General features: G+C 33.3%; 1 protein-coding gene across 1 annotated transcript; it reads left to right on the plus strand.

Moving 5' to 3' along the window:
• Nucleotides 1–1069: 1069 nt before the first annotated feature.
• Nucleotides 1070–1908, plus strand: LOC146903954 (uncharacterized). The gene has a single exon (XM_085725072.1). It carries the CDS (start codon nucleotides 1101–1103, stop codon nucleotides 1644–1646), a length of 546 nt encoding a protein of 181 aa, XP_085581198.1. The 5' UTR covers nucleotides 1070–1100; the 3' UTR covers nucleotides 1647–1908.
• The last annotated feature ends 15775 nt before the right edge of the window (nucleotides 1909–17683 follow it).

The following is a 17683-nucleotide window of genomic DNA, read 5'->3' on the forward strand; positions in this document are numbered from 1 at the left end:
TTTTACCAAACAGAGCCAAAATTGGGGTTTTGGGGTGAAAATGGGTTTTTCCCGTAAATGGGTTTTATTTTGTTGAGATTTGTCCACTTGTCGGGACTTGGAGGATTTTATATGATGATTTATTTTTGACCATGGCACGTATGTTTTGGAGATATATGTCTTGTATCCGCTGCAACTGTTGAGATATATTTTATACATGCATGATATTTTGGATTTTTGTGAGACGTAGCGTCTATTTCTTGAATAATTATTTTATTCGCGTGTTTTATCGCTTTAATAGAAATAGGGTGTTACAGGTATTTCCCCGTTGCAAAATACTTGGCACGGAAGAAGGAGATTTCCAGCTTCGAGGAATATGAAGGAGAAGTCTTTTATGATGCATGGTAGAGGTTCAAGCTACTTTTGAAGAAGTGTCCTGGTCACAAGTTATCAGAAATGGATATCATGCAAGCCTTCACTACAGGATTAAAACTAGATACTCGGATGTTGATAGATGCTTCTGGAGGAGGAACAATGAAAATCAAGACAGCTGATCATGACGAGGTACGTGCTCTAATTGATAACATGTCTTTGAATGAATATCGAGGATACACCGAGGAAGAGGCGACCCCAAGTAAGAAAGGTAGATCGAAACACTCAGGATGCTTTACTTACTAGCAATAAACTTCTAAGCATACAACTAGAAACATTAGCAAAGAGGTTGGAAGCTCGTGAAGTTGCAAACCTATCTGCAAAAACCAACTGTGACATCTATGAGCATGCTCATGAAAGCGGTGCATGCTTACAAGCAAGTTTGGGGTGTTTGGAAGAGCAGGTGAAATGAATATCATGTCTTATTTTCAGGAAAAAGTTAAGATATATGTGATGCTTGGCACATGTAGAATTGCTCTTCAATCAAGGATAGCTCTATGGAAGATTCAAACTTGTGTAATAATGCAAATCCTCGACAATTGATAACTAATCAATTAAGGCTCACAATTGATAAATAGCTAATATAATTATTATTACGATATTTGCCCACATAATGATATTGGAATATTATTAAATATTAAAATATTCCAACAAAAAACCCATCAAAATCGAAGAGAGAGGAAGAAGAAATGTGTGGTAGAACTCGTTGCAGTCTTAGAGCCGACGACGTTCCAAGGGCCTGCCACCGCACCACTACCCCTTCTCGTCTTCTCCATATCGACCTGTATAGATCGTCGAATAATGTTTCACCGGGATTCAATATGCCTGTTGTTCGTCGAGAAGATGATGCATCTGCTGAGAGTGATGGCTATGTTGTTCATTGTATGAAATGGGGTTTAATCCCTAGTTTCACTAAAAAAACTGATAAACCTGATCACTACAAGATGTTTAATGCTCGATCTGAATCCATAGATGAAAAGGCTTCATTTCGGCGCCTGCTTCCTAAAAACCGGTGTCTTGTTGCAGTAGAAGGATTTTATGAGTGGAAAAAAGATGGTTCAAAGAAACAGCCTTACTATATTCACTTCAAAGATGGAAGACCTCTTGTCTTTGCTGCTCTTTATGACTCGTGGCAAAATTCTGAAGGTGAAATACTTTACACATTTACTATTGTTACAACCTCATCCTCTTCAGCATTCCAGTGGCTTCATGACAGGATGCCTGTTATTTTGTGAGACAAGGATTCAACTGATACCTGGCTAAGCAGTGCTTCCAGTTTTAAGAGTGTGATGAAGCCATACGAAGAATCTGATTTGGTATGGTACCCTGTAACACCTGCTATGGGCAAGCCTTCATTCGACGGACCTGAGTGTATAAAGGAGATTCAAATAAAGGCAGAAAGGAAAATCTCAATCTCTAAGTTCTTTTCAAAAAAGGGAGCTGAAGTTGAAGACACAAAGCCAGAGCATAAAATACTAAGTCACGAACCTGTCAAGACTGAACTGTTGTTTTTGGATTTCCAAACTGTTAAATTTGGATTTCCAAATTCTGTTATCTACCGAAGTTGTTACTAGGTTGAGTCACGACCAGGTCGCTCTCTTTAAGACGTTTCGTGGCACTACCCAAAATTGTGCAAGGTAGACTATCAACCACGACGCCTCCAGGATAAAACAAGTCTAGCTACAACTGTGCGGTTAACTACTGCACTGTAGAAAACCGTTCGAGAATTACACCTTCAAATATGGTACTAAGACCACTCTTTAATACTGAAACCATTTTAATATGGTATTATTACCATTCTATTATGGTGCTAAGACCACTCAAATATGGTGTTTCCACCATTCTAACCCTTAAGTTCTCCAAACTATCAATATGGTGCTATGACCACTCAAATATGGTGTTACCACAATTTCTCCTCAAATAGAAAAATATTGTTATAATATTTATATACCGTTAAGATCATTCTTGATTCCGACGGGACATTATTATTCCAAATAGGGACTATGATCTTAAAAGTACTCTTTATTCCGAAGGGACTATGAACTTAAGACCATTCTTAATTCCGAAGGGACATTAAACCGAAAAGGGACTATGGTCTTAAGAACACTCTTAATTCCGAAGGGACAGAAAGGAGTAGAAAAAGGAGAATGACTTGTTAAACAAGTCGAAGGAGGGAGAAGAGAGGAAAGACTCGTCAACACAAGTCAAGAAAGGGAGAAGAGAGAAAGAGTTCCCGACAACTCAATGAAACTCTTTGGTGTATGGAATGCACTATGTGAGTTCTCTATTTATAGGGAAAATTCACAACTAATAAGTGTGAAACTTTGGGAACAAGTAATATGAGAAACTTTGGGAACAAGTAACATATTACTTTGCGATTAAGTAATTCACATATTAGATCTAGTACAAAAATATCTTAATTGAGTACTAAAATATATTAAATTTAGTACAAAAATATATTATATTATGTACCAAAATATTTTAACAAAACTTGGGGACTAAGAAAGCACTTTCTAATAATGATTAAATTAATTATTTAATTTATCATTTCCAAATAATAATAAAATATATATCAATATATACTCCCTCCGGTCTCAAATATAAGAAAATATTCCTTTTTTAGGTTCATTGAGTAGTTAATGTATCTAGTCTACATTGTAAAGCAAATACATTAATTATTTAATGAACCTAAAAAAGGAATCTTTTCTTATATTTGAGACCGGAGGGAGTACGTAGGATTACATAATTAAGAGACTTAATTACAGAAGGAGAGTTGGTGAAATCATGAGTTTAGGGTGAGGTGCTTCGTAGTTGGAGATGGAGGCTCGGCGACGGTGCTCAAAGACAATGAATATGGTATGATGGAATGACGAAGGAGATGGACGGTGGCGATGAATATGAAGGAGACAAACGGCGGTGATGAATATTATGCAGTGTTATTAGTTTTTTATCATGTCAGTAGCAAGTGTGCACCAAACACATGAGAGGATAAGTGTCTATCATGTTATTATCATATCCTATATTTATCCATTTTCTAATCATATCATATCTCTATCATATCTTGCACACCAAACGGGCCCTAAGAAGCTTAGAACCTAGAGAGAAACCCAACAAATTTGCAATCAAATGCACCTACCAACCTAGAGAGAGAGAGGGAGGCAGGATCCATTGACACAAAGACTTACACCAAATCTCAACCGTTTAATTGAATTAATCTAACGGTGTTTATTTGTTTACTTAATATTCTACTGTGAGTATCATCATTTCTTTCCTAATTTATTTATCGTTGTATAATCCCTCAATCTCATATTGTTGTGCGTAATGGCATATGTCCATATGTCTTGTGTTTATTTGTTTACTTAATATTCTACTGTGAGTATCATCATTTCTTTCCTAATTTATTTATCGTTGTATAATCCCTCAATCTCATATTGTTGTGCGTAATGGCATATGTCCATATGTCTTGAATCGCTTTTTGTTTTTTTTTTTTCATATTTCTTTGCTTATTGAACCAATCTATCATCAAGCTTTGTCACAGACCTAGAAATAAAAAAAGGTTGTGGCTTAATTCCTATTTAACACAAAGGCTTATTGTTGGTTGGAATTATTATGTTACTGTCCTTTTATTATCATTGATTCAAATTATTAATATTTTGTTGAACCAAATTATCATGTGATTGTTCTTCTTATCGTTGAAAATCAAGAAGGCTCAAAATCTTTGTTTAGAGAAGCAAAAAGATCTTCATGTAATGGACTTTTCATATGGTTTGTTTGTACTCCATCGAGAAAGAGGAAATGAGGGAGAGAAGGATGAGAGAGCAGTTTCCTTTCTTTCCTTTTCTGTGAAATTTTCCCTTCCCGCCTTGGGAAACTAAAAAATGTTGGAAATTTAGGTCTTAACAAAACAGATTTCATAAAGCATGTTCAATAATCATGAATCAATAGCAGAAGCAAACAAAACATTGAACATGATTATGATCGGATCTACGACATGTTTGATTTATCAAGGATATTAAGATTTAGGGTATTAGGAATACCTGGATAAAGCTTCTATGACAGCCCTTTCAACGGCAACGGTAAACAGAGAGAGAGATGATCTGAAACAAACAAGAACGTTAGCGGCGGCTGATTTGGTTCTTCCTCAACCGGTATCTTTATGCCTCTAGTTCTCTTCAGATGGGGAGAAGAGAGAGTTTGTCGTGTACGGTGTATTGGGGACCATAGCCTCTTTTATATTGGATGGCCATTAGGGTTTCCCATTATTCCGTTATGGGCCATCCGGACATCCACTCATTGAGTCCATATCAACTAATTAAATGTTTAATTAATTATCCAATTAGAAATCTAATAGCCTTATTATTTAATTTGATCACTAATCAATTAAGGCTCACAATTGATAAATAGCTAATATAATTATTATTACGATATTTGCCCACATAATGATATTGGAATATTATTAAATATTAAAATATTCCAACAAAAAACCCATCAAAATCGAAGAGAGAGGAAGAAGAAATGTGTGGTAGAACTCGTTGCAGTCTTAGAGCCGACGACGTTCCAAGGGCCTGCCACCGCACCACTACCCCTTCTCGTCTTCTCCATATCGACCTGTATAGATCGTCGAATAATGTTTCACCGGGATTCAATATGCCTGTTGTTCGTCGAGAAGATGATGCATCTGCTGAGAGTGATGGCTATGTTGTTCATTGTATGAAATGGGGTTTAATCCCTAGTTTCACTAAAAAAACTGATAAACCTGATCACTACAAGATGTTTAATGCTCGATCTGAATCCATAGATGAAAAGGCTTCATTTCGGCGCCTGCTTCCTAAAAACCGGTGTCTTGTTGCAGTAGAAGGATTTTATGAGTGGAAAAAAGATGGTTCAAAGAAACAGCCTTACTATATTCACTTCAAAGACGGAAGACCTCTTGTCTTTGCTGCTCTTTATGACTCGTGGCAAAATTCTGAAGGTGAAATACTTTACACATTTACTATTGTTACAACCTCATCCTATTCAGCATTCCAGTGGCTTCATGACAGGATGCCTGTTATTTTGTGAGACAAGGATTCAACTGATACCTGGCTAAGCAGTGCTTCCAGTTTTAAGAGTGTGATGAAGCCATACGAAGAATCTGATTTGGTATGGTACCCTGTAACACCTGCTATGGGCAAGCCTTCATTCGACGGACCTGAGTGTATAAAGGAGATTCAAATAAAGGCAGAAAGGAACATCTCAATCTCTAAGTTCTTTTCAAAAAAGGGAGCTGAAGTTGAAGACACAAAGCCAGAGCATAAAATACTAAGTCACGAACCTGTCAAGACTGAACTGTTGTTTTTGGATTTCCAAACTGTTAAATTTGGATTTCCAAATTCTGTTATCTACCGAAGTTGTTACTAGGTTGAGTCACGACCAGGTCGCTCTCTTTAAGACGTTTCGTGGCACTACCCAAAATTGTGCAAGGTAGACTATCAACCACGACGCCTCCAGGATAAAACAAGCCTAGCTACAACTGTGCGGTTAACTACTGCACTGTAGAAAACCGTTCGAGAATTACACCTTCAAATATGGTACTAAGACCACTCTTTAATACTGAAACCATTTTAATATGGTATTATTACCATTCTATTATGGTGCTAAGACCACTCAAATATGGTGTTTCCACCATTCTAACCCTTAAGTTCTCCAAACTATCAATATGGTGCTATGACCACTCAAATATGGTGTTACCACAATTTCTCCTCAAATAGAAAAATATTGTTATAATATTTATATACCGTTAAGATCATTCTTGATTCCGACGGGACATTATTATTCCAAATAGGGACTATGATCTTAAAAGTACTCTTTATTCCGAAGGGACTATGAACTTAAGACCATTCTTAATTCCGAAGGGACATTAAACCGAAAAGGGACTATGGTCTTAAGAACACTCTTAATTCCGAAGGGACAGAAAGGAGTAGAAAAAGGAGAATGACTTGTTAAACAAGTCGAAGGAGGGAGAAGAGAGGAAAGACTCGTCAACACAAGTCAAGAAAGGGAGAAGAGAGAAAGAGTTCCCGACAACTCAATGAAACTCTTTGGTGTATGGAATGCACTATGTGAGTTCTCTATTTATAGGGAAAATTCACAACTAATAAGTGTGAAACTTTGGGAACAAGTAATATGAGAAACTTTGGGAACAAGTAACATATTACTTTGCGATTAAGTAATTCACATATTAGATCTAGTACAAAAATATCTTAATTGAGTACTAAAATATATTAAATTTAGTACAAAAATATATTATATTATGTACCAAAATATTTTAACAAAACTTGGGGACTAAGAAAGCACTTTCTAATAATGATTAAATTAATTATTTAATTTATCATTTCCAAATAATAATAAAATATATATCAATATATATATTTTTTCTCTAGTGCTTATGTACCCCCATTAATTAGAGGTACACCCCCACTATATAAACACTACTAATGTGTGTGTTCCATCCGATGTGGGACTTCCACTTTTTTCAATTCACACAACACTAGTTCTACCCAACATGGGAATTTGTGTTTAGTTTTTTTACTCAATTTCCACACATGTTCCAACATGAACAAAAGGAAGACCTCAGTGAAGAAGCTAAGCTAAGACAGAGGAGGGCGACACTGACTTCAAATCCAGTGGCATTTCCCCTTCTCAAAATGTTAACAGGTTTGCCGTCAAGCGCGAATATGATGCTATTTCACCTGATTCAAAGCCATCTTCAGCAAATAACGATCAGATGAGTGCAAACCCGGCAAAGAAAAAGGAAAAAGCCAAGACGGCTGATGATAAACAACCAACCTTATTTTCCTACTTCGGAAAAAGGTAACCACTAACTAGTTAGTTTTTGGTCGGCATGAACTTAAAGATTGTTAATTTACAATGTTCTGTATTTCAGTATTTTGTGTAAATTATGTAGAACCATTTTGTTCTAGCTATTGCATGTCTGATATAGAACAGGTTTAACATATCCTGCAGTTACATTGTCTAGTCTTGTAGCTAGGAAGGTCTCTCTCTGTATCCAATGGTTTATGTTCAAGAAAAACTTAATATGTCAATGTTTTTTTAGTGGTATTGTATGGTTTTTCTTGTTTCAAAAAAAAAAAAAAAACAGAAGGATGAGAGAGCTGCGTGCAAGCCAGAGGGTGGAAAATGAAATTAGGCGGATGATGAGATGTTATGCTGGTAATCTTTGAAAGATTGGAAAAATAACAAATAAGGGAGATAAACAAATTAGGAAAGAAAGGATACTCACGGTAGACTATCAAATGAACAAATAAACATCACTGGATTAATTCAATTAAACCGTTGATATTTGGTTTAAGTCTAAAGACTTATACCTGGTGTCAACGAATATATATATATATATATATATATATATATATATATATATATATATATATATATATATATGGGGGCTCAGGGGCGGACCTGGCCTGGGCCTAGTGTGGCAAGTGCCACACCAGCCTAGGCCCAAATTTTTTTTTTTTAAATGTTAGTGTAATGGTTGTTCTTTTCTGCGGATCTACTCTGGTGTTCTTTCTTACGTGCAATGTATTTTGACTGGTTTGAAACAACCATTTTACTTGAGTTGTGACAGTATTAGATTTATAGAAGCATGAAAGATCTTTGACATTTGCCAAGTCTTCAATTAGTTCAGCAAATTCAAAACAGTTTGGTATTAGTGAAGCCATGGATGGTTGTTTTATTTTTACCGGCAAACACCATATACTTTATTCTGTAATCTAATTAGACTTAGCGTAATCTAATAATTGATTCAGGATATACTGTATAATTGATTTTACACAGCTAATATGCTGTATAATTGATTCATGATTTTGACATTACTGTAATCTAATAATCTAATACATGTATAATTGATTGTAATCTAATACACTGTATAATTGATATAATTGATTCAGGATGAAGAATTTTTTTTTCAAGTTGTGCCTGGAGACAAAGCTAGTAGAAGCGAGAGTAACAAAGTCATTGACTTTGAAATATTGGATACAAATTATTATTTTTTTGGTTACAGGATACAAAAATTTAATTAAACTTCTTATTATATTTACGATTATTTAATTATTTGATATAAAAATTGTGCCCCAGTGATATTCCGAGTCCAGGTCCGCCCCTGCGAGGGCTGTTAACTTGCACCCACCTAAAAACACTAAGGTGCAAGTTAACAAGCTGCACCTACTTGCACTTTACTAAAACACCATTTTGTCTCTATTAAACTTTATTTTAATTAAAAGGACATTTTTGTAAATAGCATAAATAATATTTGTTTATAATAGAAAAACATGGGTGTTTTGGTAAATAACTAGTAGGTGCAGCTTGTTAACTTGCACCTTAGTGTTTTTAGGTGGGTGCAAGTTAACTGCCCCATATATATATATATATATATATATATATATATATATATATATATATATATATATATATATATATATATATATATATATATAAAACCTATGTAATTAGTAGCCTTGTTTAGATTAATAATTTGTCATGGTGCTTGAGCATGTATGTCAAAACAATTATTGATAATATTCATATTAGTTTCCTCCTGAATAAATAAATGGACTCTAAAAAGTCTGGTTCCTAAAAGGATATATATTAGACAACATAACAATCGATTAAGAAATGATATTTGTAGAACCTTTTCGTGTTTGTTTTTGGGATTATTATATATCTCATGTTCATATTGTATTTTTACTTTATTTCTCTATTGAAATGAAGATAGATAGAAAAAAAAAATGTTGGATGAGTGTTAAAAAAAATAAAGGCGCTCAAATATCATTACCCTTAATATAATTTCCTTTGCCTTTGTGGAAAAAAAAACATTATTTGACCACCTCCACTCCACCTTTAGGGAGGAAGATGAGTTGTATATATGAACGTTAATTTGGTTTATTGGCCAAATGATTCAATTAGAAAGAAGATTGAAGTTATCCTAATCAGTCAACATGTCAAATGGCACGTAAGCAAACACTAATGCAGTTTGAGTCATTGACTAATTTGACATAATTTAATAAAATTATATGATCAATATGACATTTTTTTAGGAGCCCAAAATAAACACTAAAATTAAGCTAAGGGATAAAAAATAATTTTGCCAATTTTATTTTTTGATAGAATCAAGCCAAAAATTTATGTGTTAATCAGGTTTTGGTTAGATGCGATCAAATATGGCTAGTTAGCCACTTTAAACATATTTATAGAAGATATAGACACATCCCAAACCAAAATCTTTGTTGTGAATTCGGACTCAAAATCTCTCGGATAATTTATATGTTTTACGTGTCATGTACTACTATATGTTGTGAATTCGGACTCAAAATTACACCAATAAAACTATGATGTATGGAGTAAAGGAAAATAGTAACCACAAGCAACTACAATAACAACAAACCTAGATCTAATCTAGGAATCAAAGTGAAAAACAAAAACACAAGCAAAAGATAACGAGTGAAGAGAAACTGTTGTGAATTCGGACTCAAATCAAAACTTCACATTAATGAAATTTAGATTCGTGGAGCAAGTATCAATGGCAACCAACAACCAAATTAACCACGAGCAATAACAACAATGCATAGCAAAACCACAATCCAACTAAGGAATAAACAAGATAAAGAGAGTAAAAAAAAGATAACAACACCAAGAAATGTTCACCTAGTTCGGTCCAACTTGACCTACTCTGGGGGAGATTGATCTCTCAAATCCATTATCAATGAGTCCTTACAAAGAGATACAAATGGGTTACAAGAAATTAGCTTCAACAAGCTCACAAAGAACAACCCTAATTTCTACCCATTTTCCCAATCTCACCAATGAATAACACACTCAATGATTTTCACTCACCAAGGTGTTTACAATTGTTTCCCAACTATAGAATCTAACCCCCAAAAGAGAACCAACCCTTAGCCTTTGATTTCACTAAGAATCCTCTCTTTTGGTTTCCTAAAACTCACCCAAGTTGCTCACAAAAGACTCTCCACTCATGTGTTTTCCAACCCCATGAATCTTCCCCAAAATGCACCAACCCTTTTCCCAAGTGCCCCCTCTTTTGGTTCTCCAAGATTCACATCTTGAAGCTTTGAACCTCACCCAAAAACCCTCAACCTTTAGTATCTAAAACCCTAAAAGTTCCCTCCTTTGGTTTCCATGAGATTCACCAAGCTTACCCAACAAATGGGTCAATAAATGCATATATAGTGTTCAGATCCGGGCAAAATCGTGTCACGTTTTACCAAATCGTGACACGGTTGGTGCGTACGACCCAAGGTACGACCAACCTGATCCTGAAAACGTGCCCAGCAAACCGAAAATCGTGTTACGTTTTCCCAAAATCGTGTCACGATTGAACATCCAGAAAACATGCTCTCGGCACTACCAAAATCGTGACACGCTTGCCAAATTGTGTCACGATTGTGAACTTTCCCAAAACACAATTTGGAAGGCACTTTACAACAGAAACAAACACACAAAGAAATGTTTACCCAGTTCGTTCCAACTTGACATACTCTGGGGGAGAGAGTGATCTCTCCAATTCACTATCAATTAGTTCTTACAAAGAGATACAAAAGGGTTACAAGAAATTAGCTTCAACAAGCTCACAAAGAACAAACTCTAATTTCTACCCTTTTCTCAATCTCACCAAAGAACAAGACACTCAATGATTTTCACTCACCCAAGGTGTTTACAAATGTTTCTCAACCCAGTAGAACCTCTCAAGATAACCCTAATCAAAGACCCTCAGCCCTAAAGTTACTTCATTTGATTTCTCAAGTTTCTATCTCCTAAAACTCTCCTCTAAAAATGAATTGTGAAGCTTATATAGGGCACTGATACTGTCAAAATCGTGTCACGATTGCCAAAATCTCGTCCCAATTTCTTGTGTACGACCCAAGGTACACAAATCTTATCCACAAATTGTGCCACGATTTACCTCCAGTATCAACATCACATTCTACCTCGTAAATTAGGACACGATTATGAAATCGTATCGTGATTCTTCACAAACTCAAAAGACTCAATTTTGAGTCATAATACAACATTATATATATATATATATATATATATATATATATATATATATATATATATATATAATGTGGGGGAGGGCATATAAACGAAGAATGTTCATGAAACAAAGTTTCAGTCAACTACGTGTGAAACCAACCTAATAAGTCGCACAAACAGCAAAGAACTCATTCATCTTACTCTTCTTTGAACGCAGCGGCCTTTACGACACCTAAAAGTATAATTTTTCATTTGTGCACAATCTTTATCTATTATACAAAGACGAGAATTTGGTAAATAAGCAGAATCACATACACATACTATTATGACAAGAAATATGGAAATAAATAGAATCAAAACATAAACAAACTTCAGAGTTTCAGCTATATTTTTCGCTATTTGCATCTAAAAAATAGGATTTGATTTGATATATTTATAGTGTATAAAATTTACGTTCTCATGAAAATAATTAAAACGATTTGGCATTTTTAAAGTTTGAAAAACCATTCATGAAATTAGAATACTTAATAAAGGGAGATTCTATGAAGAAGTCGGGCAATTGACTTCTTTGGTGCAATCGTTTAATTCAGCCAATCAGATTTCGAGTGATGACACGTCAGATGTTGGGACAAATTCTAATATGGATCATTGTTTCATATGTTCCTCCATGGACAAGTTTATTTCAAGATCTTGATGGTTAGATTTGTTTGGTCTCTATGTTATTGTGGTACACCATCTACACATGATTTTTTTTTCTAATTTCAATTCTCTCTCCTCTCTAATTATCTTTCTTTATTTAATCATATTGATACTCTCTCTCTCTTCCATATTTTTATTAAATTACTCTTCAACATCTCCATCATACCTTCATCATCTTCATCAACTTATTCATCATCTTCATGAGAGGAGAAAAAAACCCAGATTTTAAAAAAAATAAATTAAATTACATAATTAAAAAAAAACATTTCAGTTAATAACATTTCCATAAAAACACTTCCATTTTCAATTTCTCATTGTTTACATCACAAAGCATCATACATTATTATAGAGTAAAGTTGCAATGTGTTTTGTGTTTTATGAAGCTGCAAATCCACCAAAGTAAACCTACCACCACACCAAAATGTCAAGAGCAACAACATAGAAGTGACCCATTTCACCAACCCCCCAAAACGTCCACAAAAACAACAACAACGAGAACTATTTCATCCAAACACACACCAAATCTTCTTATTCCATGATATTAACGATTTGTTAACCTCTCTTTTGCAAATTCGTTTTCTCCAAATTTTGGTATTTTTTGTTCAAATAAAAATTATTTATTTCACTTTGAGTGTTTAAAGTTGCAGAAAATTGTTTGTAATCAAAAGGATATGTTGTTTTGTTCATGATTATGTGTTTTAACTGAGTTTTTGGTGATTAAAATGAGTTAAAGGTAAGGTTTTTTAGTTTCGGGTCGCATGGGTTGAAACCGGGTCGTTACGACCCGTCTGGAGCTAGAAGATGTAGCATTAAAAAAAATAAAATGATTGACCATTGGCATAAAAAAAATAAAATGATTGACCATTGGCAAGAATTGAACCCACGACCCCAATAAAAAAAATAAAAAAGTAAAATGATTGACCATTGGCAATAAAAAAGTAAAATAAAAAGTAAAATGATTGACTATTGGCAAGAATTGAACCCACGACCCCTATACCCACAGTGTATGCCTTTACCTTCACAACAACAGAATAATTCACATACCATATGCATTATAAATCTATTTAACTGCTATGTATGTTTAAAATCGTAATTGATTAGTATAAATTATATTAATTTTATGATGGGTTCAATTAATTAATGCATTATAATCATATTATAAAATGATTCTAATTATCTTATATTAAGAATTTAATTGTGCAATTGTTTAAATTGAAATTATTTGTCTACTGTTTTATACGAACCTTACTCCAACAATACTTCATTAATCAAAACGGACCCAACCGACTAACAGTATCAAATATAATCAATCGGACCATTGCATATGACCTTATCGGAATAAGAACAAAGCAAGAACTGAAACTTCGAAAAATCAGAATCTTATGTTTAAGTCGATCAGACAAAATATCTCATTAGAAACCTAGTCAGCATGTATCAAAAATTATGTTATTTCAAAATATTTATCATATCGATATATAAAATTTACAACAAGTGCAGTGCAAATATTTTACAGTGTTCTCCATATAAAATAAAAAATATTTAATAAGAACACTTATTAATGTTGATTATTCAAAAAAAACACTTATTAATGTTGATATTTTGAAATAGTCATGACTTTTTATAATTTTATAATATCAGCTTTCTCTTATCGTTACATAAAATATTTCTTCTTTAAAAATCTTATTGTTACATAAAATATTTCTTCTTTAAAAAAATAAAATAATTTCTTCAGCAAATATAAGCACATTAAATTTGCAACAAGTGTCGTGCAAATACCAAAAAATAATAATAAAAAGATATTATGAGTTTTAAAATTTTATCATATCGGTATATAAAATCTACAACTGGTGCTGTGCAAATATTCAACGGTGATTTCCATATAAAATAAAAAATATTTAATAAGAACACTTATTAATGTTGATATTTTGAAATAGTCATGAGTTTTCAATATTTTATCATATCGACTTTCTAATATCAGTACATAAAAATTTTCTTCTTTTGTGGTACACACTCTACACATGATTTTTCTTATAATTCCAATTCTCTCTCCTCTTTTGATGGTAGGAAATAGATTTTATTTTGCATATATTAATTATAATATAATATGTAAATTTTTAAAAAAAATATATATATCACGTGTATATGTTTTTTTAGAGGAGAGATGATATGATATTACTATTATTGTGTAAATGATATACTATCTAATAATGATGTACTAATTTTGTCTAAAAAAAATTATCTACTTAAATATATACTCTCTCCGTCCCATATTATAAGGAAAAAAATCACTTATTGAGAAAACTAAAACATAGTGCTTGCAACATAGTTTCTTGTGTTATCCTTGAAATAAGTTTTATAGGAAGATATAAAAACAATTTTTATTGGTTATTGAGAAAATGAAAGAGAGAGCAAATTGAATGCACTTTGCATTTAATTTTCCTTTGGAAAATATAATTTTTTTGATACAGCATGATTAAATATGACAAAAGTTTGTCTTTTTTCTTTTAATTTGGGACAAAGAAAATGATTTTTTTTCTTCTTATAATTTGGTACGGAGGAAGTAGTAATTTCATATGATAACACAAACAAATAATTGTTGTAGTGTAATGGTTGAGTTTCTACCTATTCCTTTTAATGTGCAAGGTTCGATTCCCACAGTCCCATGTGCAAGGTTCGATTCCCACAGTCCCTAAATTGAAAAAAATACTGATTTTAAATTGAAAAATGAAAAAAATACTGATTTTTTCAATTTTTCAAATAATACTGATTACGGTATTAAACCCCACAAGGGGGCAATACTGATTTTTTTCAATTTTTCAAATACTACTGATTCCGGTATTAAACCCCATAAGGGGGCATTAATGGATTTAATTAATTAGTAATTAATTAGTCGCTAATTATGATTTTAAATACTGATTACGGTATTAAACCCTACAAGGGGGAAATACTGATTTTTTTTCAATTTTTCAAATACTACTGATTACGGTATTAAACCCCATAAGGGGGCATTAATGGATTGAATTAATTAGTAATTAATTAGTCGCTAATTATGATTTTATGATACGTTTTTATTGTCAGCTGCGCATTAATTGATTTATTAATGGATTTAATTAATTAGTAATACTGATTTTTTCAATTTTTCAAATACTACTGATTACGGTATTAAACCCCATAAGAGGGCAATACTGATTTTTTTCAATTTTTCAAATACTACTGATTACGGTATTAAACCCCATAAGGGGGCATTAATGGATTTAATTAATTAGTAATTAATTAGTCGCTAATTATGATTTTATGATACGCTTTTATTGCCAACTGCTTGATTTATTCAACTTGTCTATAAATTTTAAGATTTTCTTAATGAAACTTTTAAGTGTATCAATCAAATATGTTTAATAAACTTTTATGTTTAACGGTTACTCTTATTTTATTAATTAGTAATTAATTAGTCGCTAATTATGATTTTATGATACGTTTTTATTGCCAGCTGCGCATTAATTGATTTATTCAACTTGTCTACAAATTTTAAGATTTTCTTAATGAAACTTTTAAGTGTATCAATCAAATATGTTTAATAAACTTTTTTTTTTTTTTTGAGGGAATGTTTAATAAACTTTTATGTTTAACGGTTACTCTTTATTTTCTATTATAAGTCATTTTGCATAAAATGTGGTTAATTTTGTATAAAAAAGTGACATAATATAGCACAATACTTTTTCGATACTGAATTAATTTATTATGTAATCCCTCCGTTTCAAAATATAAGCAAAATTCATTTTTTAGTTCATTCATTTAATGATGTACACCCTCCGGTCACTATTATAAGCAAAACTTTGTATTTTAGATTCATTCATTAAATGATGTATGTGGTCTCCAATAAAGACTATATACATCATTAAATGAATGAATCTAAAATGCAAACATTTGCTTATAATAGTGACCGGAGGGTGTATGTGGTTCATAATATGGACCACATACATCATTAATTAAATGAACCTAAAAAGTAAATTTTGCTTATATTTTGAAACGGAGGGAGTATCTGTAATATCCCGCTTATTAGGAACCGAGGTAATATCTGAAAACGATATAATGCGCGCGTTTTAGTCAAGGGGCATTTTTGGCTTTTCACGTGGAGAAGATATTTATGTGGGTTAGGACCAATATTCCTCATAAATCTCTAATCTTTCTCTCTCTAGGGTTTTCTCAACCTCATATGCTCTCCCTTCTCTCTAGAAATTGTTATCACTACTCTCACCAAAAACTTGATTCTTCACTTCAATCTTCTCTCAATCCTTCACTAAGTTAGTTACCAAGCAAGGTTAGAGATACCAAGGTGTTGGTAAGAAGGTTGGAAGCAAACTTCTTCAACATAGGCTTCTCTCATCAAGAGAAATTTCTTCCTAGAGTCTTGCTGTCAAGAGCTAGAGCTTTGAGTTTGTTTTTCCTCTTTTATAAGGTGAGTTTTTAGTTAGATTCTACCCTTGGGAGTGTGTGATTATGTCACATAGAAATACTTGGTATTAATAGGAATTTGTATAGAGATTTGTTACTTCTCCTCATGCCTTGCTTGCAAAGCTGTGAAATACTGGTTTTATGAATGTTTTACATGTTTCCCATGATCCTAGAGTCTTAGTATACTTAAAGGAACTTGGATTTGAGATTTTTGAGCTAAAAATATCAGTTTTAGGGTTTCTGGACTGTCACGACTCGCACGGGCGAGCATTTACTCGCCATAGCAAGCAAGAAGGGACAGAACCAATGTTCCACTCGCCTTCAACTCGCCATGGCGAACAGGCACCCGCCTTCCACTCGCCACCAACTCGCCATGGCGAGTAGACAGTGTGTAAACCCACTGCTTGCTTGCTTTTGGTAGTGCTGGCATCTTTCGAGTCGGTTTTTCTTGTTGCAGTCTTTATACATAAAATAAGTCCTCAAACCAAGTCTCTAATGTATATTCTTAAAAATGTTTTCTTATGTGGGAAGCAAGCCCATAATTAAATTAGTAAAGCATGGCATGCGAGAAGATTAACAAGCGATGATCGGGTAGCAAATTGTACCTAAAGTAAGGGAATGATTATAGAGCCTCGACCTAGCTTGTCGAGAACTAGATAGTTATGCATGAATTTAGTTATGACTAGACGTGGACGATTAGATATCATATTCACATATAAAGTTTAAACAACTAGAGGGTGACATGTCTCGTGTGATCCACTTAGGTTGGTCTCAAGGGATTTTCATAGATGGAACGGGTTTAGCCATAAGGGGCCCGTATGTCACTTAGGGAGTACCGTTGTATATACCTTAGATAGGTTTTCTTCGGTTAGTTAGGGAATGTGCTCGGGTTCACTCCACCCCGAGGCTTTTCGTAAAAATGAACTCAGATATATTTATTGTTCAACGCTAACTCCTAACTTAATTATACTTGGTTATGAGACGATGTTAGATACGTTCTAGTTTATGTGATAGAGAAAGTAAAGATAGACGTGTCGATGACGATCTTAGGTTTCCCCTAATCGTCCGG

Source organism: Medicago sativa, chromosome 7, assembly GCF_051527215.1.
Source record: "Medicago sativa cultivar Bolivia chromosome 7, Bolivia_mono, whole genome shotgun sequence".
Taxonomy (NCBI): Eukaryota; Viridiplantae; Streptophyta; class Magnoliopsida; order Fabales; family Fabaceae; genus Medicago; species Medicago sativa.